Here is a 23,870-nt window from a genome sequence, read left to right on the forward strand (position 1 = left end):
ATCTGGTCCACTTGGACGTCCCCTCCATCCACGCGGAGCTGGGCTCGGTGCTGCGCCTCGGTCCCCGGGAGCTCGTGCGGCGGCGCTCAGTGGCTGAGAAGAGGGACCCGGCGGAGTCCGAGAGCACGGCCCTCTGAGCGGCGCCGCCACACGCGTGTTCCCGCGGCTCCGTGCCGTCACGGCCGCCGCGAGGCTGGAGCGTGGCGGACACCCGTGTGGCAGGTGTCGGCCGCGTGGATTTTGTGCGTTCCCTCCGGGTGGGGACTCTGGCCTTTTGTTTGATCTTTGCCTTTCGACTTTGTGCCTATTTTGACCCCCTTTCAGCCTCCACGCCAAGTGACAGCCCCGTCCACCCAAGGGCCTGTGTCTCAGAAACGTCCTCCGCGGGGTGGGGCGTGGAGGGCCCAGCGGCCGGTCCACCCTGGCTGCCTGTCGCCTGAGCTGACGGCCACGGCGAGTCCTGCGCGACCAGCCTGATGGTACAGAGCGGGGACGGGGTGGGGGGCTTGCTTACAGGAGCCGAGAAGCCCGGGGCCCTGACCGGCCTGCTGCTTCGCAGGGGAGGGCGAACCTTCATCTGTGGGCTCTACAGGTAATGGCTAAAAACGACATCTGACAGTTTTACTTCTCCACGCCGTGGACTGAAGCTCCCTTTCCTATCTTATGGTTTTCTATTTCTGAATTTAAAGAGGGTCCTAAGGTAGCTCCCCAGGCCGCCCCCCTTCCCCCCGAACACTAGGTGTAGCTAAGTGCAGCCGCCCAGGAGCATCGGGGCATCCAGGGCACGAAGATGTGGGGTCGCCTCTTTCTGGAGGTCCCAGGTGAATAGCAATAACCCTGTTACCCGAAGCTCAGACAGGAAGGGGAAACCAGCCCGCGGAGACCCCAGGCCTGTGCCCTCGGCCCTGCGGCGTGGAGAGCTTTGCTCACCCTCCCCACGAAGGCCCCCCCCCCCCCCAGCCCTCGGGGAGGAGACCCGGGGAGCCTGGTCACAGCTGGGATGAAGGGAGTGAGAAATAGATTCGGGTCATGCATGCGAAGCCCAACCTTACAGTTTTATCCTTTTACAATAGACAGGCCTATACAGGATATAATATTTGTATATATGAAATCTATATTTGTTTAATTTGAGCCATTCACCCCCAATCCATGTACAGGTGTACAATGAGAAACTTAAATGCTTATTTTTCCCAACAGAAAGTGTAAACTAACCCTCCTCCGACAGTGGGATTTGCCAACTTTCGACGTTAACGGCTTTGCTCGCTTGCTGGCAGGGCAGTTCAGAACCCAATTTGTAATGAGGCCCGGGGGGGTTGAGAGTGAGTTACCTTTAAATACATGTACAAACAGTCGTCAATGGTAATGGTATTAAAATAGATTTATTATCCCTGAGTGTGGCCTATCTTGTTTTAATAACAAGCTCAAGGGGCCACGGGAGTTGATGCCAGGCGCTGCCTCGGGAGGGACCCCGAGGTCACAGCAAGTCCTTAGTCTGCGTCTCCCAGCACCTGAAACTTTCAAGCTCCTTCTCTAGTCTCCCGGGAGGGAAGACTATGCAAATGCTAGAGACATCTTATCTTTTAAAAATTCTCTCACTTTTCAAACAAACACACACTAACCTCAGTGTTGTTCATCCTCAAAAAGGAGGGCACTGGAGCCACCCCATGCGGTATTTCTCAGCACTCTGTAGGGCGGTGAGTGGTTCTCGTCAGGGGCAAGCAAGGAACCGGCCTCCTCTTTCGCCGGAACAATGGGAAGGCTTGCGTTTCCCCGGAGCCCCTGCACGGCCGGGCCCGGCCCACCACGGCTGTGAGTCTGCACAACTTGACTTCTGCCAAAAAACCAGGCTGCTGAGGTGTGGTGTCTCCCTGGGGGCAGGTCCCAAAGGGCCTCGCCACGATCAAACTGTTTCCAGGCACCTGGGTCCCCAGTGGTGGCACAGGGACAAAGCACTCGGGTTCCAAACGCGACCTTCACTGTGTTCCGTCCTTGGAGACGCTTTTCCTGGAGGCTTTGCGTCCACAGCCCCGCGCTTCTGAGGCCCGGCTGCCTCCGGGTAGAGGGGACAGCTGGGCCGCAGCGGGGGGCGCGCCCTGACTGCACGTGACAGACCGAAGACGCAGCGTGCACGGAGTCGACGACGGCCTCCTCTCCTCCAGCGCGCAGCGGCTCCGCAGCGCCGCGTCGCTACTGGGCCCTGACCTTCTTGCTCTGCGGGCTCGGGGGCTGCTCGTCAGGGGCCCGTTTCCGCAGGGGCTCCGCGTCCCCACCAGCGAGCAGGGCCGCCCGCACCTGCCGCAGCTCCCTCCGCTCCCGCCGCTCCGCCATCTCCTCCAGGTCCCCGGCGAACAGGGCCTTCAGCGGCGTCATCAGCTTGGGCACTGTTGGGAGGTCCCCCAAGCTGACCTACGAAGCGAGACAAAGCAGAGGCTGGGGTGAGGCCATCACGGCTCCCAGGCACCGGCCACACCCCCGTCGGCAGATGCAGCCATCGTGTCAGGCCCAGCCGGGCAGAACCCGGGCACCCCCATGCCCAGTGGTGGGGACAGGCCCAGCCTGACCACACAGGAGGAGGACGCTGCCTCCCAGGCTTGTGCAGAAGCTCAGATGATGTCACTCTGGGCACCGACTGGGCCTAGAGGCTCTCAATGGACCGTGTCCAGAAGGCCCCGTGCCAGTCGCGCTGGGCAGTGGCCCAAGCCTGGCCACCTGCGCATGGATGTAGGGCGTCTCAGCCCCGCCCCCCCCACCTGCCCCGCCCCAGCGGTCCCGCACCTTCATGTGGTCAAAAGCGATGCCGACTTTCTCGTTGAAGTCGGGGCTGAAGAGCGGGATCTTGGCATAGCGCTGGCTGAAGTGGTTCAACACGATGAACCCTGCGTTCATCCGCATCCCCACGCCGATGGCCTGGGAGGTGGTGCTGCAGAGATGGGGCAACATGAGGCTGGAGGGAGCGAGTCACGCAGACCCCCCCGCCCAGACTGCCGGTCGGGCACCCGGGGGCGGGGCTCCCTGCTGCCGAGCCGGTCTTCCCACTGCCCCCAGGGGAGCCCAGGCTCTGTGCTCTCAGACCTCCCACCAGTGAGCACCTCTGAGAAAAGCAGGGGCTGCCGACTTCAGGCAACACGCTCTTCCCTTAAATAGCACAAGATCCGCCCCCGGCCTCCCACTTATTCAGCGTTATTTCCAGTTCTTTCCCAAGCCGTTAGTTCCAGTTCTTTCCCGAGCCGCGCCTCCCCCAGAACCTTGCCTGGAGGGCGCTGCAGAAATAAAGACCGAGGCTTGGGAAACAACTGCCTGGGGTCAGAAGCCCCCAGGGCCCCCGGAGGGAAGCAGACCAGCCCAGCATCAGCGGGGAGGAGCGGGGACCCGTTGACGCAGGCTCAGGGGGCTCCGCTACCTGTGTGTCTTTTCCATGGCTTCCTCTTCCAGGCCATCTTCCAAGGTGGCCTCATGGATCAGGAGGGTGGCGTCCTTCCCTAGAGCGTAAGCACAGGCCCTCTGAGAATACCGGCCGACCTGGGGTGCCCACAGCACTTGTCCCTGGGCCCTGGGAGGAGGCTGCGAGTCAGGACGACAGCCAGAATCGTTGGGGGGACCAGAGATGACTGCCCCTGCTCACCCATCTGGACCAGAGCCTCACAGGGCATGGTGTCCCCCGAATAGACCACCTTCCAGCCGGACGTGTGGACCAGCGCGCAGCCGAAGGCATGCTTGCAGTGCCGGACCAGGCAGGTCTGAAACTGAGGAAGCGGGTGATGGGCTCGTGGCCCAGCTACCGCCTCTCCCCCTCCTCCCCACGTCACACGCCCCTGTCCCCCAACCCGCCCTCCCATGCCCGGGCCCTCCCCTAACCTCCTCCAAGCCACAGGTTTCCAGCAGCAAACTAATCAACCTTTCCACTTTGGGGTTGGAGACCTCAGCTCCCTTCTGAAGGCATTTGGCAGGAATAATACTGTGAGAAGATTAAAAAACAAACATTTAATCTTAAGTTCAAGTCACTGACTGGAGAGGACCCCCAAATCGCTATGATAAAGAAAATTTAATTCCGTCATTGAGGCAGGGAGCGAGGGCACTCGGCCCTGGAACTGTGTCTGGGGGAAGTGTTGGCAAAGATCTAGGATCGGGAACAGAAGTGAGGAGGGCCGAGGAGAAACACGTCGAGGCAGAGGAACGTTTAGAGGTGGGAACCGCCTCCCCGTCTCCCTGCGGTCTGAGCCTGCCTCGCACGCTCACCGTCCAGGGCCCGAGCCGGGCGCTCACCTGACGTGGTGCAGCAGCGGCTGGCACTGGGTGTGGTACTGCTGGAGCCAGGCCCGCAGCTGCGTGGGGGCCACTACGAGCAGCGGGTGGCACGGCTTCCCCAGCGACACCTGGAACGGGGAGATCAGAGCGCCGAGCGCACGGCGCGCGTTGCAGGGAAAACGGCGTGCTGCGGCCCGAGGCATGGCTGTGCACGCGCGTGCATGTCTGTGTGCGTGTCTGTGCGCATGCGCTCATTCCAAAGAAAGGCAGAAGGGCAGTCCAATCCCGCACAACTCACCAGAGCCCGCTCCCTCTGCAGCAAGATGTTCAACAAGCCCTGGGAAAAAGGAGGGGACACGTCAGCCAGGTCCACACCCGACCTCCTTCCCGCGTTGGGGCCCTGGGTGGCCGGCCCTCTAACAGACCCAGCCGCCCGCCTCCGGGCGAGGGCAGCTCCGAGCAGCCGCGTGGCGAGGTGAGACGCACGTGGTGCCGGGCTTGCGGACAAGCCCAGGCCTGGGAGGAGGTGCGCGGCCAGGAAGAGGGAGGCGGCCCGCTCACCGTGTGGTGGTCCGCGTGCAGGTGGGACACGAACACGGCGGCGAGGGTGCCCAGGAGCTGGTCTACTTCGTCCCCGTAGTGGCGGCACAGCTGCCCGAAGGTGCCCTCCCCGCAGTCCAGCAGCAGGGACACGTCGGAGCTATGGGAGGAGATGGTGGGAGGAGATGGTTTGCCCTCAGGGAGGAGGGCAGGACAAGGCTGGGTGCCCGTCTCCCGGGACCGCTCAGTTGCTCCCGCGGGAGCTGCTGTCAAGAGGATGGTGGTCTCACACGTCCGTCCTCGTGACACGAAATACTGTCGCGACGTGAAGTGCACGGAGCGTACCTAGAGCTACACAGATGCTGGGCACCCAAGAGAGTCTCTGCAGTAGGGGAGGGTGAGGACATGAAATCCACAAGACTACTTAGAAGGAACGTGGCAACAGCCGCTGTGGCCGCCAGGCTCTGCTTTAGCTGGCGCAGCCCGGAGACAGCGGCTGCACCAACGCCCTCCGGGAAAGGCCGGGGCTGCTTCCCGCCAGCTCCTCCGTCACGAGAGAAACACGTCCCAGACCCGTGCACTTCTGCTGTCGGGGTGCCCCTGACAACTGCCAAGTACGCTTAACGCGTTCTTTGGCCGTTAGCTATCCACCACCACCAGCATCCGGGTGACAAAGCAAAACTTAAAAACGAGCCTGGCTTCCCGCAGACGGCCCTGGTCCGCCTCCCTGTGGACCACCACCACCAGGCAAACCCAGGAGCCCCGAAGCCACTCCGCACCCCAGCGGCACCAGTGAGGGGCCCTGTGAGACAGAGGCGGACGCGAGTCCTGGCCTGGGTCTGCCCCACCGCCAGCCGTGAGCAGCCTGGGGCAGGTGCACCGATGATGGGGGTGCAGGAGGTGGCCAGTCACTGGTTCACAGGAGGGACGTGGAAACTTAGCGAGACGGCCCCTCAGCAGGGCGACGGCATACACGATACACGTCAGTGGTTTGCATCCGAAGACGTAACGGGCGGCCAGCTTGGGTGACTCCCTCTAGTCCAGCTAGCTACGGAGGCTGGAAACCGCCTGCCCCCCACCCCCGCCGGGCCCCCAGCCAAGACGGGCCTCCAGGGACATACAGGCTGCACCGCAAGGTTAGCCTGGCGGGTGGAGCAGGGTCTGCTGAGAAAGCCCCGGGCTCCCCGCTGACGGGCCCCTCCTGTGCAGGATGAATACCTGATGTTGATGAGAGTGGAGCTGACGTTCCGGATCTTCATGGGGATCGCGGACCCCGTTCCGAGGAAGACCACTTCTGGATACCGGCTTCTCTTCTCTATGGAAAGACACGTCAAGTTGTTCACTTCTTCGGGTCAGAAGTGAGCCAGCACTGGAGTTAAGTCCAGCTCCCCAGGAGGGGCTGGTGGTCTGACCTCCTTACACACGGGCCTGGGGCGAGGGGCCCCGGTGCTGCCTGGGAAGGAGAATGAAGGAATTCCACGGGCCCTTCTTCAGCAGAGTTGCTCTAAGTGTTAAATAGCAAAGGCCACCTTTTCATGCTACAAGTCAGCATTTATCTCCCGGGGCTGGGGACCCCCGGCACAGGCCCTGCTGCACTTTGCAGTGGCTCCGAGGGGGGCCAGCTCCCCAGAGAAGAGGCAGAGCCGCCTAGATTCTGAAGATGGGGCCCCACTCGGCCTGACAGGCCCCGGGTGCACGTTTACGAATGTAATCTAAATGGCCCTTTAACGTGCAAACCAGAAACCCATCTCAAGCCCACGGCACGTGCAGCCAGGAGGGCATCTTAAAACACCGGCCTGGTGCCAGCTGGGTTAAACCTGAACCCGCCCTCTGGTCCAGCCTTGTTTCTCCGCCTCATTCGTGAGCTGAACACAACACTGGGAAAACCAAGTACTAGAAAGAGGTCCCGGAGTTCCCCAGACTGCTCTTCCTGTCAGGGCGGTGAGAGCCCAGCAAGGTGAGTGCCATGGCCAGGACCTTCCGTGGATCCTTCCCGGCAACACCAGGACTAGACTACCAGCTCTGCCCAGGGCCTCACAGGAGGCCCCAGACCCGCCGCACTCAGCTCAGCGTGGGCCTCGCCAGGAGAGCCTGGGCACTGTCACCTAGCCTCCAACCTAACCGGTCCGGGCGGGGGCCGGCACTGGTGGTCTTAAGTGGAGGCCAGAGAAGCAGTGGCTTCAGCAGGTACACGGGGCTCGACGGGGCCACGGTGACCCTCCACTCAGTGCTGTGTGAACAGCTGCAGGAGGGCAGGGGCCAGGAGACACCGGGGCTGGTCCCGGTCTGGCTCACCCGCCGGGGCCGGGCCGTCCTGCACAGTCTTCCTGTACTCCTGCACGCTCTCCTGGAAATTGGGCAACTCCAGGGCCTCGGCAATGAATTCCTCAGGGTCGCAGGTCATGATGGCATCCCTGCAAGAAGAAGGCATCTCAGGGCATCAGGGGGAGCGTGTGGCCCCAGGCAACCACCCTGCACAGCCAGCTCAATCCCTGGGGACCGCCTGCAGAAAGTGCTTTCAAATCTAAGTGACTGGGGCCTGGGGCAGCTCCGCTCTCCTGCCCGGCAGACCTTCTCCCAGCTCAGGGGGTCTCACAGTTCCGGCTGCTCAGAACCTCTCAGCTCAAAGCGGGACGGGGCAGCCCTGGCACTCCTGACATGTCGGGGGGGGGGGTGACGGTGTGGGCACTCTACGCAGCCTCCTGACCTCTGCTCACTACACCCGCTAGCATCGGGCATCCCCCGGGGCTGAGGGAGGGAAGGGGGCCCCTCAAGGGCCCCAACTATTCACCGCGACAGTGCCCGGTGTCCAGCAGTGGTCCAGAACGGGGTCTGCCCGGACACAGACACCACGGCGTGCACGGGCCACTTCCAGTTATTCAAGGGTGGCATTTTAAAAGTTAAAGATGCAGGGCAGTAAGCACCTCTCAGGTGACTGGCTGGGGCGAACGCTACAGCGCCTTTCACCAGGTGCCTCGGGCAGTGCCGCCCCCGACCCGCTAACCCCCCCTCACAATCACCCTAAGGGAACACGGTTCTCCTCAAGGACTTTTATATAAGGCACTTGTTTCGTTACAACAGCAAAAAGCTGGAAATGCCTCCAACACACCAACCCCCGTCTCTGGAACACGGGCAACAGTGTCCTTACGCAGCCTCTCATGACGGGAAAAGACAGGCAGCGGGTCAGGCCCTGAACCCGCGGTGCAGACGTGTATTTTAACACGTCCCCACGTACTCAGAGATAAAAAACACAAAATGCTAACCGCCGCCGTGTCAGGGTGATGGGATTAGGGCTGACTTTCTTCCCCCTACGCTCACTCATTTTCCACATTCCAAAACAACGCACACACGGCTGTTAGCAGAGGCAACTTTCAGGAAAGGACGGCGTCAGCCCCCGTCTCCCCGGGTCAGCTGATGATGGGACGCAGCCACCGTCTGCCACCCATCGTCTGCGGCTCTTCCCGGGTCCGACGCGGAGACCACGCGGCTGAGCAGCCAGCGCCGCGGACCCCTGGGCCCCACCCCCACCCCCGAACGAGCCTGACGCGCCCCGCCCCCCGCCGGCTGAGACCACACCCACCTCTGCCACTCGCGCCGGGGCCGGAGCTGGTACTTGAGGAGACACTGGCCGCGGACCAGGGGCACGCAGGGAGCAAGCCCTCCTTCCTGCAAGAGAAGGAGCCGCGGTCCGCGGGGGGCAGCTGCCTGCGGGGTGGGCAGCGGGCCAAGCTGAGCCACTACCTGGGGGCGGAGGCTGGCGAGCGGGGGGAAGATGCCGGGGTGGATGAGGCCGAGCTGCGTCTGGATCTTGTGGCTGCGGAGGTTGTGGACCGACTCACAGTGCTCGTTCAGGACCAGGTGCTGGGTGTCGGGTCCGAACCTAAGACGGACGCGCACACCGTCAGCACAGTGTCCTTCTGGGAAGACTCCCACCCACGGGGCGGCACCGGGGGCGGGGCGGCCAGGTACTGGGAATGTTCAAGAGGGTGAGCGACGTGTGCACCGCGGTCACCCTACGTGGCCAGACGCAGCCCTGCCCCTCCTCTTCCGAGCCCGGCGTCTCTACAAAGTCAGAGGCCCTGGGTGTGGGGGAAGAGCACCCGGAAAGCCAGGGGCAAGTACAGCGCTGGGGACTTGGACACACAGGGAGCATGGGGGGAGAAAGAGGAAAACTGTGATGGGCGTCAGCACTCAGACCCCGAGGGGCAGAGGACCCGGGCGCCGAGGAGGGACTGCCGGGGCCGGCGGGGGAGGGCAGCGTCACCACACGTCATCACACGCCCAGGTCCAACCCCATCAAGTCCTTCCACCCGGCGCCGGCCTCGGCCAACGAAAACAGGAGAGTAGGACCCGTCCTCCCGGTCACTGAACGTGGGTTGTGGGCAAGATCGGGAGAGGGAAATGAAGCGCGTTTGCTGCCTGGCGTGTCGCGGACGTTCAGTAAACTGAAGCTGCGGCTTTATCCTTGCAAGACTCTTCTTTAGGAAACACGCACGGGATGGTCCAGAGGCAGGATTTGTTCAGAGCTCGGGAAACCAGCCCCAGGCAAGCGGGGACGCCCCCAGGATCCAGGGAGGGCGGGAACCCCAGGGAGAGCTCAGGCGGGGGGCAGGGGCGGCAGTGGAACCGTGGCTGGCGGGGCTCCTACCTCTCCATCCACTGCTGATATCTGCTGTCCAGGAGCACGTGCTCCGGGGTCATGTGGACCACCAGGGCCACGGGGGCTTCGGCTTTTCCTTGGAAACTGGGAGGAAGGAAGCAGGGGGCTCTGCTGGGTCAAGTGGTGCAAACTCAGGACACGCGGACCCGGGGCCGGGCAGCCAGGGAGGGCGCTGCATGAGCCGTGGTGGCCCAGGCCTCGGCAGCGGAAGCACAGGTCAGTGCCAGGCCGGCCTTCCCGAGCAGTGTCGGCTCTCACCTCTCCGCCCGGAGACCCCTCCTTACCTCCTGAAGGTGGCATTCTCACAGAGGGGCTGAATGAATCCTTCGTCTGGACATTCTACCACAACGAAAGTGACCCTGGGGTCTGGGGCGGTGCAGATCTCTTCAGGCAAAATCTGTGAAGTCACTGAGGTCAGGATGTGCTCCCAGGGCAGGCCCTGGAGTCACCTGCTAACGCCGCATCACCCCCTCCAGAGAAGCGCCGACATAAGACCACCACCTGCGCCCTTCTCGCCCTCTCCGCTGACACGCAGACAGGCGGCCGCCGGCTGGCAGAGGGCGTTTCACACCTGGCGTGGCCAGACGGCCCGGCATGGCACGCACGGTTCTCTCAGGTCGTGTGGTCCTGACGTCCTCACATCTCGTGACATCATCATTCCCCTGGGCCACACATCTGAATTCCACCCTTATGGGGTCCACCCTGAGCTCAAGTACAAGGGGGAGCATCCATCCTATAAGGAGACCCCCAAATCCTAAAGAGACAACCTCCAGAAATGGCCCGACACGGCCAGCGCTGATGCGCACGACAAGCCTAGACAAGAGACCCTACTGTATCGCTCAGCGAAGTGCTGAAATCCAAGCTGTTCAGTGCCCTCAGAAGTGGTGTCTGCAGGGCCTGACCCAGGCAGTGACTCTGTCCAGCGTCCCGGCCCCTGCCTGTCACTGCTGAGACCGCAGCAACAGGGCACCTCACCTCTCTTCCTTCGAATGTGATGCTTTTCCCGTCCTTGACAGCAGCAATGATGGGCGCAATGGCAGCTGTTCCGCTGAAACGAGAGGCGAGGCCTCGGTGAGGGCGGGGCTCTGGGAGCTCAGCGAGCCCGGCGAGGCCCCCCAGCTGTCCCCGCCACTCACACTGGGAGGCCCAGCTCCTTCGCTTTGAGTACTAAGAAGTTTCCCTTCTTCATGTGGAGCTGTAAGGAAGAGATCTCCATGTAATTCCAGTGACTGATGAAGAAGCTTGGTTTTCATCATTCGTTTTGAAATCACTTGAGTTTAGCACTAAAAGCTGAATGATTTAAAACCAAGGTGTTTTATTTCCCATTAACTCCTTACACATCTAATAAAATGCAATCCATTTCCACATCAAATAAGACGTGTCCTCCAAGTACCTGGAGGAGAAAACACTGTTGCTTTTATCATCCTGCGCAGGTCAAGTAACAGCCAAAGGAGTGTCACCAGAACACGTTCTAGCAGAAATGATCGCGTAACCACCGTGTGACATGGCATTCCAGTGACAAGGACAGGGTAGAGCGTGTGGATGGTTTTTCTCCTCTACTTTTCACGTATTTGGCAAAACTGTGCTGTTGCTTTTATACGAAGTTACAATAAAAAGTTCCCAGTATTCTCTTATTATGTTAAAAGGGAAACCAATAATCCTAACACAAAACCTCGTAATCATTCTGTACTTAAAAACTCATGTCCCAACGTTTTAGAAATCCATGTATTTCACACCTAATAACAGGAAAAGTCAGAAATGGCATAAAATGTTAATGAGTCTTTCAGGGTTGACTTATATTTGAATTTCATTTTCTTCCTTAGATCTTTAGAAGCTATTTGCTTTTCCTTTCAACTTCCTGCATTTAGGACACTACTCTTAGGGCTGAGTCTCCAGTTTGGATCCGAAAGCCTTATTAGGACTCTAGGATTTTCTATCTTGGAAAACGTTATGCTAGAGGAATGATGACAGCTTAACGTGAGCACATAATACAGAGATGACAGAACTTAGATGACACCTTCAGATAACGACATTAACAAGCACTGTGGTGACCACAGACCCAGATGAAACTGGATGGAAGCAAAATGTTTCTAACGTTTCACAGGAATGTCAGGCCTAAGGCCCGCAAAACCCATGCCTCCCTCCACAAGCTCAGTTCAACCCGTGGAGAAAGTTGTTCCCGTCTGAAAACCCAACGCCAGCTCACAGGCCCCAGGGCAGCAGACGGCTGCCCGAAGCCCAGGCTCCTATCGGACAAGAGCCTCTCAGACCCTCACACCCAGAGCCTATTTCTCCCACCTCCCAGAACTTGAACTAGCTTTGCTTTACCGCCTTCTGAACCCTGTGCCGAGAAGCAGCCCATTTTCAGGGAAGGGCAAAGGGGCTGCAGGATGACACAGCGGGAGCAGCGTGCACCAGGTGGGAGGAGCCAGAGGCCAGGACGCAGCCCGAAGCGACGCTGCTCCCAGGACAGCTGCCCCCGGACAGTGCCCTGATCGCACAGGACACACCATGCTCGATGTGATCTGTTCAGGAAGGACTGATGCGATGCCACTCAAAGGATTACCACGTAAACTGCTGTAGAAAATTATTCTGCTGCCTAAAAATTCAGACACACAGAAGTAACAAGCCTATGGGCAACAGTACTTAACTTTTACAAAAGTTAAGTACTTTTTATATCTAAGTAAAATAGATATAAACTATTTTTATAGATATAGATATTATTTTTTACTATGTAAGTAAGTTGATAGAAGTTATACTGGCAACAATCTTACAACTAACAACTAATATTACTACTGACCTTTCATAACTGTGTTCACTTGCTGGTGTTAAAATTTTTTACAAATGGATGAAAATTACAAATGTATTTTAAAATCAACTTTACCAAGTCGACTTTAAATCAAATATATTGCTTTAAAAAAAAAAAAAAATCAAAGCTCACGAAAAAGCAACATAGTCTTACCGGTGATTAGACAACTGTTTGCTGCAGGTTCTAGTAAAATAAAATTTTAATGCAAAGTCCTACTGAAAGTAGGCAATTAGATCTGAAAAACACGTGATTGTAATCACATTTTCATAGAATTTGACCAACTTCAGTTTAGCAATCTAGGCCTCTGTGAATGCTAAGCCAATATTAAAATTAGTCCAGGGTCGACCCACCAAGGTCATGTGACTTTTCTGGACTGTTAAACTTTGTTGTAATAAAATGAGAGAGAAAAAAAAATTAGTCCAATGTCAGAAGCTTAACGACTACAGTAAGATGATATAAAACAGAGTTGAAGGAGCCTAAATAAAGGCCTGATTCATTTAAAGGGAAATGAAGCTTTTTATGAAAAAGTAGTCTTTTGATCCTTCTCAAACTCTTCGAAAAAATCGAATAGGAAACACTCCCAGACATTGTATGAAGCCACCATCACCCGATACCAAAACCAGACAAAGACAACACCAAAAAAGAAAATTACAGGCCAGTATCTTTGATGAATATAGATGCAAAAATTCTCAACAAAATATTAGCAAACTGAATCCCAGCAACACACAAAAAAGATCGTACACCACGATCAAGTGGGATTTATCCCAGGAATGCAAGGATTCTTCAATATATGCAAATCAATGTGATACACCATATTAACAAATTGAAGGAAAAAACCATATGATCATCTCAATAGATGCAGAAAAAGCTTTCAACAAAATTCAACACCCATTTATAATAAAAACTCTCCAAAAGGTGGGCAGAGAGGGAACCTACCTCAACATAATAAAGGCCGTATGTGACAAACCCACAGCAAACATTATTCTCAATGGTGAAAAAACTGAAAGCATTTCCTCTAAAATCAGGAACAAGACAAGGGTGCCCACTCTCGTCATTATTATTCAACATAGCTTTGCAAGTCCTAGCCACGTCATTCAGAGAAGAAAAATAAATAAAAGGAATCCAAACTGGCAAAGAAGAAGTAAAACTGTCACTGTTTGCAGGTGACATGAAAATACATAGAAAATCCTAAAGATGCCACCAGCAAACTACTAGAGCTAATCAATGAATTTAGTAAAGTTGCAGGGTACAAATTAATACACAGAAATCTCTTGCAGTCCTATACACTAACAACAAAAGACCAGAAAGAGAAATTAAGGAAACAATATCCCACTTACTGCAACAAAAAGAATACTTAGGAATAAACCTACCTAAGGAGGCAAAAGACCTGTATGCAGAAAACTTTAAGATACTGATGAAAGAAATCAAAGATGACACAAACACATATAGAGATATACCATGTACTTGGATTGGAAGAATCAATATTGTGAAATGACTCTACTACCCAAAGCGATCTACAGATTCAATGCAATCCCTATCAAACTACCAATGGCATTTTTCACAGAATTAAAAGAAAAACTTTCACAATTTGTATGGAAACACAAAAGACCTCCAATAGCCAACGCAATCTTGAGAAAGAAAAACAGAACTGGAGGAATCAGCCTCCCTGACTTCAGAGTATATACTACAAAGCCACAGTAATCAAGACAGTATGGTACTGGCACAAAAACAGATATATATATATATATATCAATGGAACAGGATAGAAAGCCCAGAGATAAACCCACGCATATATGGTCACCTAATCTATGACAAATCAGGCAAAAACATACAATTGAGAGGGCTTCCCTGGTGGCACAGTGGTTAAGAATCCGCCTGGCAATGCAGGGGACTCAGGTTTGAGCCCGGGTCCGGGAAGATCCCACATGCCGCGGAGCAACTAAGCCCGTGCGCCACAACTACTGAAGCCTGCGTGCCTAGAGCCCGTGCTCCGCAGCAAGAGAAGCCGCCGCAATGAGAAGCCCGCACACTGCAACAAGGAGTAGCCCCCGCTCGCCGCAACTAGAGAAAAGCCTGGGCGCAGGAATGAAGACCCAATGCAGCCAAACATAAATAAAATAAATTTTTAAAACTTAAAAAAATATATATACAATGGAGAAAAGACAGCCTCTTCAGTAAGTGGTGCTGGGAAAACTGGACAGCTACATATAAAAGAATGAAATTGGAACACTCCCTAACACCATACACAAAAATAAACTCCAAATGGATTAAAGACCTAAATGTAAGGCCAGACACTGTAAAACTCTTAGAGGAAAACGCAGACAGAATGCTCTTTGACATATATCACAACATCTTTTTCGACCCATTCCTTAGAGTAATGAAAATTAAAACAAAAATAAACAAATGGAACCTAATGAAACTTCAAAGCTTTTGCACAGCAAAGGAAACCATAAACAAGACGAAAAGACAACCCTCAGAATGGGAGAAAATATTTGCAGACAAAGTAACCGACAAAGGATTAATCTCCAAAATATACAAGCAGCTCAAACAGCTCAATATCAAAAAAACAAACAACCCAATCAAAAAATGGGCAGAAGACCTAAATAGACATTTCTCCAAAGAAGACAAACACATGGCCAACAAGCACGTGAAAAGATGCTCAACATCACTAATTATCAGAATAATGCAAATCAAAACTACAATGAGGTATCACCTCACACTGGTCAGAATGGCCATCATCAAAAAATCTACAAACAATAAATGCTGGAGAGTGTGTGGAGAAAAGGGAACCTCCGATACACTATTGGTGGGAACGCAAATTGATTCAGCCACTGTGGAAAACAGCACGGAGTTTCCTTAAAAAACTAAAAATAGAACTACCCATTACTGGGCATATACCCAGAGAAAACCATAATTCAAAAAAATACATGCACCCCAATGCTCACAGCAGCTCTATTTACAATAGCAAAGACATGGAAGCAACCTAAATGTCCATCAAGAGAGGAATGGATAAAGAAGATGTGGTACGTATATACAACGGAATATTACTCAGCAATAAAAAGGAACGAAATTGGGTAATCTGTAGGGACGTGGATGGAGTGTCATACGCAGTGAAATAAGGGAGAAAGAGAAAAGCAAATGTCATATAATAACGCATATATGTGGAATCTAGAAAACATAAGTTATCTTATTTGCAAAGCCGAAATAGAGACACAGACGTAGAGAACAAATGTATGGATATCAAGGGGGAAGCGGGTGGGGCGGGAGGAATTGGGAGACTGGGATTGACACATACACATTATTGGTACTATTTATAAAATAGACAACTGATGGGAACACACTATATAGCACAGGGAACTCTACCTAATGCACTGTGGTAACCTAAACGGGAGGGAAGTCCAAAAGGGAGGGGATATCTGTACGTGTATGGCTGATTCACTCTGTTGTGCACTGGAGGCTAACACACATTGGAAAGCAAACATACTCCAATAAAAATTAATTTAAAAAAAAAGCAATCCCCAAATCCTCAGAAATATTTCTGCTGTAATTTAAAAAAAAACATGGGGTCCATAGACATAATGGAGTATTACTCAGCCATTAAAAAGAAAAAAATGAAATAATGCCATTTCCAGCCACAGGGAAGGAGGTAGAGGTGATCGTACTAAGTGAAGGTAGTGAGACAGGGAAAGACAAGTATCATATGACACCACTCATGGGTGGAACCTAAAAGTGGATACACATGAACTTTACACAACAGACACAGCCTCACAGACTCAGAAGAGAAACCTGTGGTTACCGAAAGGGAAAGGCGGTGGGCAGGGAGACATGAGCAGGTTGAGATTAACATATACACACTCCTATTTATAAAATAATCAACAAGGACCCAGGCTACAGCACAAGGAACCCTACTCAACACTCTGGAATAACCGATATGGGAAGAGGACCCGAAAAAGCACACACATAGGTCTATGTATGAGGAAATCAAGTTCCTGTACACGGAGGAAAAAACAGCAGTGATAACAAAACCCGCAACGCTGTAAATCACCTACGCTCCAATAAAAAATAAAATTTAAAATAGAAAAAGAAGAAATGCCAAATCTGTGCCCCTCAGGCCTTGGTGCCCTGAGCTGGTGTCACATCCCTGGAGCCCGAGCAGGCTTGGGGCCCAAGGCTGGACCGCCAAGGGCTAAGGGAGCCAGGGAGGACATGCCAGCAGACGAGCCCCGCACCCTCTCCAGACCCAGGCGGGTTTATTCCTATTAACAAATGGAAGGGTAAAAGCCATATGATCAGCGAAACCAAGCAGGGTGCGCCCAAAGGATGGTGGCGCCCACGCGCTGTAAGAGCTCCGAGTCCGCGCCTCCTTTGGGTCGCCCCACCTACCCACGGAAGACAGCACCCTCGGCAGAGCGGTGACGCCGGAGTGGGGACTGGCTGAAGGCGGGCCGGAAGGGGTGAGGGGAGGAAGTCCCGAGACACAGCCTGGGGCGTTTCTTCTGGCCCATTGCCCTCTAACTGGCAACCCAGGAACAGCACTTTGCCTCAGGCTCTGGTTGCCGGGGACCCAGAGCCGGTCACGGAGAAATGCTGCCGCCTTGTGGCCGTTTCCCATAACAACAACTTTAAAACCAGTGCTGAGGGGCACTTGATCTTCACAAGGCCTGCGGGGCTGTGAATGACACCTGCCCTCAAGAAATGCCCTGGGGTAAATCATCGGAAAAGAATTCAAAACGGGGCTGACTTTCAACAGGCCAATTTCAAGAGGTAAATTATGCACACACTGTATTAAAAAATAAAAATTTAAAAAGCACATGCAAAGATACTCAACATCAGTCAATATTAAAGAAATGCTAATCAAAATTACAATGAGGTTATCACCTCACACCGGTCAGAATGGTGTCATCGTCAAAAAAAAGTCTACAAAGAATAAATGCTGGAGAGGGCATGGGGAAGAGAGAACCCTCCTACACCGTTGGTGGGGATGTAAATTGGTACAGCCGCTATGGAGAACAGTATGGAGGTTCCTTAAAAAACTAAATGTAGAGTTAGCATATGATCCAGCAATCCCAGTCCTGGGCTTAGATCCGGAGAAAATCCTAATTCGAAAGGACACGAGCACCCCTATTTTCAGGGCAGCACTATTTACAATAGCCAAGACACAGAAGCACCCAAATCGTCCAACGACAGATAAATGAAGCATATGTGGTACATATATGCACTGGAATACTACTCGGCCATAAAAGAAGAATGAGCTAATGCCATTTCCAGCAACAAGGATGGACCGAGAGATTATCATACTCAGTGAAGTAGGTCAGAGAGAAAGACAAATTCAATTACAGGTGCAATCTATACCTTCGTACAATCCAACTAATTTACAAAAGAGAAACAGACTCACAGACTAAGAAAACTTACGGTTATCGAAAAGGAAAGATGGGGGGAATAATTTAGGAGGTTGGTTATATTCAGTCGATATTCAAAAAAGACCTACTGAATAACACAGGGAACGCTACTGAACACACTGTAAGAACTTATATTGGAGAAAAGAAACCGAGAAAGAATACATATACGTCAATGTATAACTAAATCAAGTTCCTGTATGCCTAAAACAAACACAACCTTGGAAGAAATCAACTCTACTCCAATATAAAATAAAAATTAAATTAAAAGAGAAGAAAAAGAAAAAACAAGAGTGGAGCATGGAGAAGTGCTGCCGCCTTGTGGCTCCTTCCCGTAACAACAGCTTTGAAACCCGTGCTGATGGGCACTGAATACAAGGCCTGTGGGGCCGTCAAGGAAAGACACCTGTCCTCCAGAAATGCCCCAGGTAGGGCATCGCAAAAGAATTCAGAAGAGGGCAGACACTTGAGAAGCCAGTTTCAAGAGGTGCGTTTTACTTACCCCGTTTACAAAAAACCACATGAAAAGATGTCCAACACTGCGAAATATTAGAGAAATGTAAACCAAAACAACGAGGTTATCACCTTACACTGGTCAGAACTGCCACTGTCAAACAGTCGACAAACAATGAAGGCTGGAGAGGGTGTGGAGAAAAGGGAACCCTCCTGTACTGCTGGTGGGAATGTAAATTGATACAGCCACTACGGAGAACAGTATGGAGGTTCCTTAAAAAACTAAAAATAGAGCTCCCATATGACCCAGCAATCCCACTACTGGGCATATACCCTGAGAAAACCATAATTCAAAAAGACACATGCACCCCAATGTTCACTGCAGCACTATTTACAATAGCCAGGTCATGGAAGCAACCTAAGTGTCCACCGACAGATGAATGGATAAAGAAGATGTGGTACATATATACAATGGACTATTACTCAGCCATAGAAAGGAACAAAATTGGGTCATCTGTAGAGCTATGGATGGATCTAGAAAACTGTCAAACAGTGAAGTAAGTCAGAAAGAGAAAAACAAATATCACATATTAAAGCATACATGTTGAATCTGAAAAAATTGGTGTAGACAATCTTATTTACAAAGCAGAAATAGACACAGAGATGTAGAGAAGAAATGTATGGCTACCAAGTTGGGGGGCGATGAATTGGGATATTGAGATTGACATGTAAACACTATTGATACTATGTATAAAATAGATAACTAATGAGAACCTATTGTATAGCTCAGGGAACTCTACCCAATTCTGTGGTGACATAAATCAGAAAGAAATCCAAAAAAACAGGGGATATATGTATACGTATAGCTGATTCACTTTGCTATACGGTAGAAACACAATACTGTAAAGCAACTATACTCCAATAAAAAAAAATTAGTACGTTAGCAGTGTAACAACTACAGGAAGATGATATAAACTAAAAGAGGTGAAGGAGCCTCAATAAAGGCCTGATTCATTTGAAGGGAAACAAAGCTTTTTGTGAAAAAGTAGTCCTTTAATCCTTCTCAAACTCTTCCAAAAAACTGAAGAGGAGGGAACACTCCCAAAGACATTCTATGAAGCCATCATCACCCTGATACCAAAACCAGACAAAGACAACACCAAAAAAGAAAATTACAGGCCAACATCTTTGATGAATATAGATGCAAAAATTCAACAAAACATTAGCAAACTGAACCCAACAATACACAAAAAAGATCACACACCACGACCAAGTGGGATTCATCCCAAGTTCACAAGGATGGTTCAACATACTCAAATCAATGTGATACACCACGTCAACAAAAGACAAAAAACACACGATCATCTCAATAGATGCAGAAAAAGCATTCGACAAAATTCAACATCCATTCATGATAAAAACTCTTATCAAAGTGCGTAGAGAGGGACCACGTCTCAAGATAATAAAAGCTATTTATGACAAACCCACAGCCAACATAATACTCAATGGTGAAAAGCTGAAAGCCTTCCTGCTAAAATCTGGAACAAGGATGTTCCACTCTCACCTCTTCTATTCAACGTAGTACTGGAAGTCCTAGCCACAGTAATCAAAGAAGAAAAAGAATTTAAAGGTATCCAAATTGGAAGGGAAGAGGCAACACTGTCATTATTTGCAAATAATATACTATATATAGAAAACCCTAAAGACTACACACAGAAACTACCAGAACTGATAAGGTAGCAGGATACAAGATTAACATACAGAAATCAGTTGCATTTCTTTACATTAACAATGAAATATCAGAAAGGGAATGTAAAAAAATAATACCTTTTAAAATCACAACCCAAAGAATAAAATACTTAGGAATAAACCTTGCCAAGGAAGTGAAAGACATATGCTGAGAACTATAACATTAATAAAGGAAGTTGAAGATGACTTAAAGAAATGGAAAGATATCCCACGCTCTTGAATAGGAGAAATTAATATTGTTAAAATGGCCATACTACCCAAAGCAATCTACAGATGTAATGTGATCCCTATCAAATTACCCATGACATTTTTCAAAGAAGTAGAACAATCCTAAAATTCATATGGAACCACAAAAGATCCAGAATTGCCAGAGCAATCCTGAAGAAAAAGAACAAAGCAGGAAGCATAACCCGCCCCCAGACTTCAGACAATACTACAAAGCTACAGCAAGCAAAACAGCATGGTACTGCCACAAAAACAGACAAATGGATCAATGGAACCAAAGAGACAGCCCAGAAATAAACCCACACACCTACTGCCAATTAATCTTCAACAAAGGAGGCAAGAATATACAATGGGAAAAACAGTCTCTTCAGCAAGTGGTGTTGGGAAAGTTGGACAGCCACATGTAAATCAATGAAGTTAGAACACACCTTCTCACCATACACAAAAGTAAACTCAAAATGGCTTAAAGAATTAAACATAAGACATGACACCATAAAACTCCTAGAAGAGAACACAGTCAAAACATTCTCTGACATAAACCCTACCAATGTTTTCTTGGTCAGTCTCCCAAGGCAACAGAAATAAAAACAAACAAATGGGACTTAATCAAACTTACAAGCTTTTGCACAGCAAAGGAAACCATAAACAAAATGAAAAGACAACCTGTAGAATGGAAGAAAATATTTGCAAACAATGCAACAAACAAGGGCTAATTTCCAAAATATACAAACCGCTCATACAACTCAACACCAGAAAAACCAAACAACCCAATCCAAAAATGGGCAGAAGACCTAAACAGATATTTCTCCAAAGAAGACATACAGACGGCCAATAGGCACATGAAAAGACACTCAACATTGCTAATTATTAGAGACATGCAAATCAAAACTACAATGAGCTACCACCTCACACCGGTCAGAATGGCCATCATTCAAAGTCTACAAATAAATGCTGGAGAGGGTGTGGAGAAAAGGGAATCCTCCTACACTGTTGGTGCAAATGTAAATTGGTTCAGCCACTATGGAAAACAGTAAGGAGGTTCCTCAGAAAACCAAAAATAGAATTACCATACAATCCAGCAATCCCACTCCTGGGCATATATCCAGACAAAAGTCTAATTCAAAAAGACACAAGCACCCCTATGATCACAGCAGCACTATTCACAGCAGCCAAGACATAGAAACCACCTAAATGCCCATCAACAGATGAATGAATAAAGATGTGGTACATATATACAATGGAATACTCCTCAGCCATAAAAAAGAATGAAATAATGCCATTTGCAGTAACTTGGATGCCAACTAGAGATGATCACACTAAGTAAAGTAAGTCAGAAAGAGAAAGACAAATACCATATGCTATCACTAATATGTGGAATCTAAAATATGACACAAATGAACTTATCTATGAAACAGACTCACAGACATAGAGAACACACTTGTGGTGGGTGCGGGGCAGGGGAGGGATGGAGTGGGAGGTTGGGATTAGCAGATGCAAAGTATTATATATAGAATGGATACACAGCAAGGTCCTACTGCATAGCACAGGGAACTGTCTTCAATATCCTGTGATAAACCATAATGGAAAAGAATATAAAAAAGAACGTATATGTGTATAACTGAGTCACTTTGCTATACAGCAGTAATTAACACAACACTGTAAATCAACTATACTTCAAACAAAAAAAAATTCCTAAAAAAAAAAAAAAGTAGTCTTTAACTTCAGAAACTTATCAACTATTTCTGAAGTTCAAGAGAGAGGCTCACAGCCAAATATGAAACATGTCTCTGTAGCCTGACTCTGGCTGGAAGAGAATCTGGAAGTACATACAAGCATAGGTGGTTTACTGGGAACCAGGGCAACTGTTTTCTCTGAACACAGGTGACGGTAGGAGCTGCTACCTTCAAACTACCGGAAACCCTTAGGTCACCAGACACATGTTCATGCAGAGCGTCCAGCAAGGTGCTTACCTTACAGACGAAAGCTACGACCAAGGAGGGGTCCCTGCCGTGCATTTTCTGGCCAACACCTGAGGAGAAACAAATCCGACCACACAAGGTAAATAGCAGTGTCTCCAGGTGCCACAGATCGGTGATCGTCTGATACCTAATCTGACTTCACACAAACTTATATGGATGGAACTGTTCGAATACAAAGGTCAAAGAAACACTGGTATTTTTTCTCAAGCAGATCTTTTCTTTTTCCTACTCGTGTTGAGATCTGAGTAAACAAAAATGCAAAATGCCAACCAGAAAATGGCAAGTGGAATGTTTAAAAAAATGACACATTTTACCTAGATTTACCTAGAAGTGGAGATGTGGGGGAAAAGTAAGTTGTAACGTGCTTCACAAACAAGTGTAGGAATATGGGAAATAACACAAAAGCTACAAGGCCTGCAGAAACGACGTGGGTGTCAGCCCTCACCCGAGCCACCCAAAAAGGACAGCACAGAGGGCCAGCCCCTTGTCGGTCCTCAGACAGACACGGCCTTGAGGCAGAGACAGTAACTTATCAACCCTGCCCACCCCTGGACAACAGCATCCTCAAGCAGCCCAATTCGTGTGATATGTCTCATCCTGGCATTTTAATCCAGTTTCCCAGTAGGCTGTCATTCTGGAAGAAAAGGTGCAAATCCACTCGTTGATATAACTGTTCTGCCTGCTTAGCTGTTAGGTTCTGCACTCAGGAAAAATTAACTTGTGTTACTGCTGCCTTAACGAGAGACAAAAAGTTCATCGTGGCTTCTCTGCACTGCTGACACTGTGCTGGAACACCTTTGTGTGTGGGGTTCTGCAGATATGATGGGTACACATATAAAGAAGTGACTTTGATCTGGGGATGACACTGACTTGCTACAAGTGAAATGGCAATTCAAAAAAAAAATCCCAAGACTGTAACCAATCGTAAAGACTTAATGATCTATGCTGTATGAGGAAATAATGTAACTTTATACCAAAAAAAAAAAAAAAAAAAAAAGAGAAACACAAAGCCTCCCAATCAATCATTTGCCAGGTCCTGCTCTTCCTCTGGTTAAACTGAAGCCAAAGCTTGGGGCTCCCCAGGGCTGCGGACTGGCCCCTACAGCTTCGTGCGGCCGCTTTTAAAGACAACCTTCTCACCTGCCCCACAGCCAAATCCTAACGCGATAAGAAAAAGCGTCTGTTTTGCACACTGAACTTCCTTATGACAAAGATTCGAACGTAGAGCAGAAGCAGCGAACGGATTAAGACAGGCTCACACCCCCGCCAGCGCGCCGCTGCCCACGCGCCATTACCATCCGCCAGGTACTGCTCCCCTTCTGCCGGTCCCGGGTCTGGAGACGGCTCTGGACTCGGCCTCTCTGCACTCTGCGCTGGCTGCTGCTTCCCATTCACCTGTTCACCTGGTCGGGAAGGGAAACGAGCAAGTGACACACGCCGAGGGCAAGCTCACAGCCAGGTCGCCCACCGTGCCGGCCTGTCCTCTACTGGCCACCTCCCCGCCTGGCTCTGGGCTACACGCCCATCCTCCTCATCTTGAGGTTTCTGCCCGGGTCCCAGCCTGACCGCAGCGGGGACTCGAGAGCGTGCTGAGCAGAGAGCACGCGCGCACTCAGCTGCTTTATCCACCGCCATCACGCTCCGCACAGACCTTGGCCCAAGGTTCCCCATTGCCACGAGGAGTGGCACCACCGGGCAGGCAGTTCAGTCAAGGTCAGAAAAACACTCCCGTCGCTGTCCAGCGGTTAGGGCTGCATGCTTTCACTGCATGGGGCCCCGGGTTCGATTCCTGGTTGGAGAACTAAGGTCCCGCA

At 50.9% G+C, this 23,870-nt stretch overlaps 2 protein-coding genes across 6 annotated transcripts in view; one reads left to right on the plus strand and one right to left on the minus strand.

The window, feature by feature from the left end:
- Positions 1 to 1,392, plus strand: part of ARHGAP44 (Rho GTPase activating protein 44) — a 143,529-nt gene extending 142,137 nt beyond the window's left edge. For 2 of the 3 annotated variants that reach the window (XM_059997801.1, XM_059997802.1), the window contains one exon: positions 1 to 1,392. In XM_059997801.1, the coding sequence (XP_059853784.1) occupies positions 1 to 137 (137 nt within the window). In that variant the 3' untranslated portion in view covers positions 138 to 1,392. The other variant, XM_059997803.1, reaches the window with a different exon arrangement.
- ELAC2 (elaC ribonuclease Z 2) overlaps positions 1,361 to 23,870 on the minus strand; it is a 27,375-nt gene continuing 4,865 nt past the window's right edge. The window contains exons 7-24 of one of the 3 annotated variants that reach the window (XM_059997800.1): positions 23,352 to 23,459; positions 22,048 to 22,106; positions 10,582 to 10,640; positions 10,421 to 10,493; positions 9,730 to 9,842; positions 9,434 to 9,529; positions 8,527 to 8,665; positions 8,366 to 8,451; positions 7,081 to 7,199; positions 6,004 to 6,100; positions 4,807 to 4,945; positions 4,544 to 4,582; positions 4,264 to 4,373; positions 3,856 to 3,955; positions 3,623 to 3,743; positions 3,401 to 3,479; positions 2,776 to 2,920; positions 1,361 to 2,406 (exon numbers count right to left, since the gene is read on the minus strand). In XM_059997800.1, the coding sequence (XP_059853783.1) occupies positions 2,188 to 2,406; positions 2,776 to 2,920; positions 3,401 to 3,479; positions 3,623 to 3,743; positions 3,856 to 3,955; positions 4,264 to 4,373; positions 4,544 to 4,582; positions 4,807 to 4,945; positions 6,004 to 6,100; positions 7,081 to 7,199; positions 8,366 to 8,451; positions 8,527 to 8,665; positions 9,434 to 9,529; positions 9,730 to 9,842; positions 10,421 to 10,493; positions 10,582 to 10,640; positions 22,048 to 22,106; positions 23,352 to 23,459 (1,901 nt within the window). In that variant the 3' untranslated portion in view covers positions 1,361 to 2,187. Of the gene's footprint in view, positions 2,407 to 2,775; positions 2,921 to 3,400; positions 3,480 to 3,622; positions 3,744 to 3,855; positions 3,956 to 4,263; positions 4,374 to 4,543; positions 4,583 to 4,806; positions 4,946 to 6,003; positions 6,101 to 7,080; positions 7,200 to 8,365; positions 8,666 to 9,433; positions 9,530 to 9,729; positions 9,843 to 10,420; positions 10,494 to 10,581; positions 10,641 to 22,047; positions 22,107 to 23,351; positions 23,460 to 23,870 lie in introns of all 3 variants that reach the window. The other 2 variants (XM_059997799.1, XM_059997798.1) reach the window with 2 other exon arrangements.

This window comes from Delphinus delphis, chromosome 19 (genome assembly GCF_949987515.2).
Source record: "Delphinus delphis chromosome 19, mDelDel1.2, whole genome shotgun sequence".
NCBI classification, from domain to species: domain Eukaryota; kingdom Metazoa; phylum Chordata; class Mammalia; order Artiodactyla; family Delphinidae; genus Delphinus; species Delphinus delphis.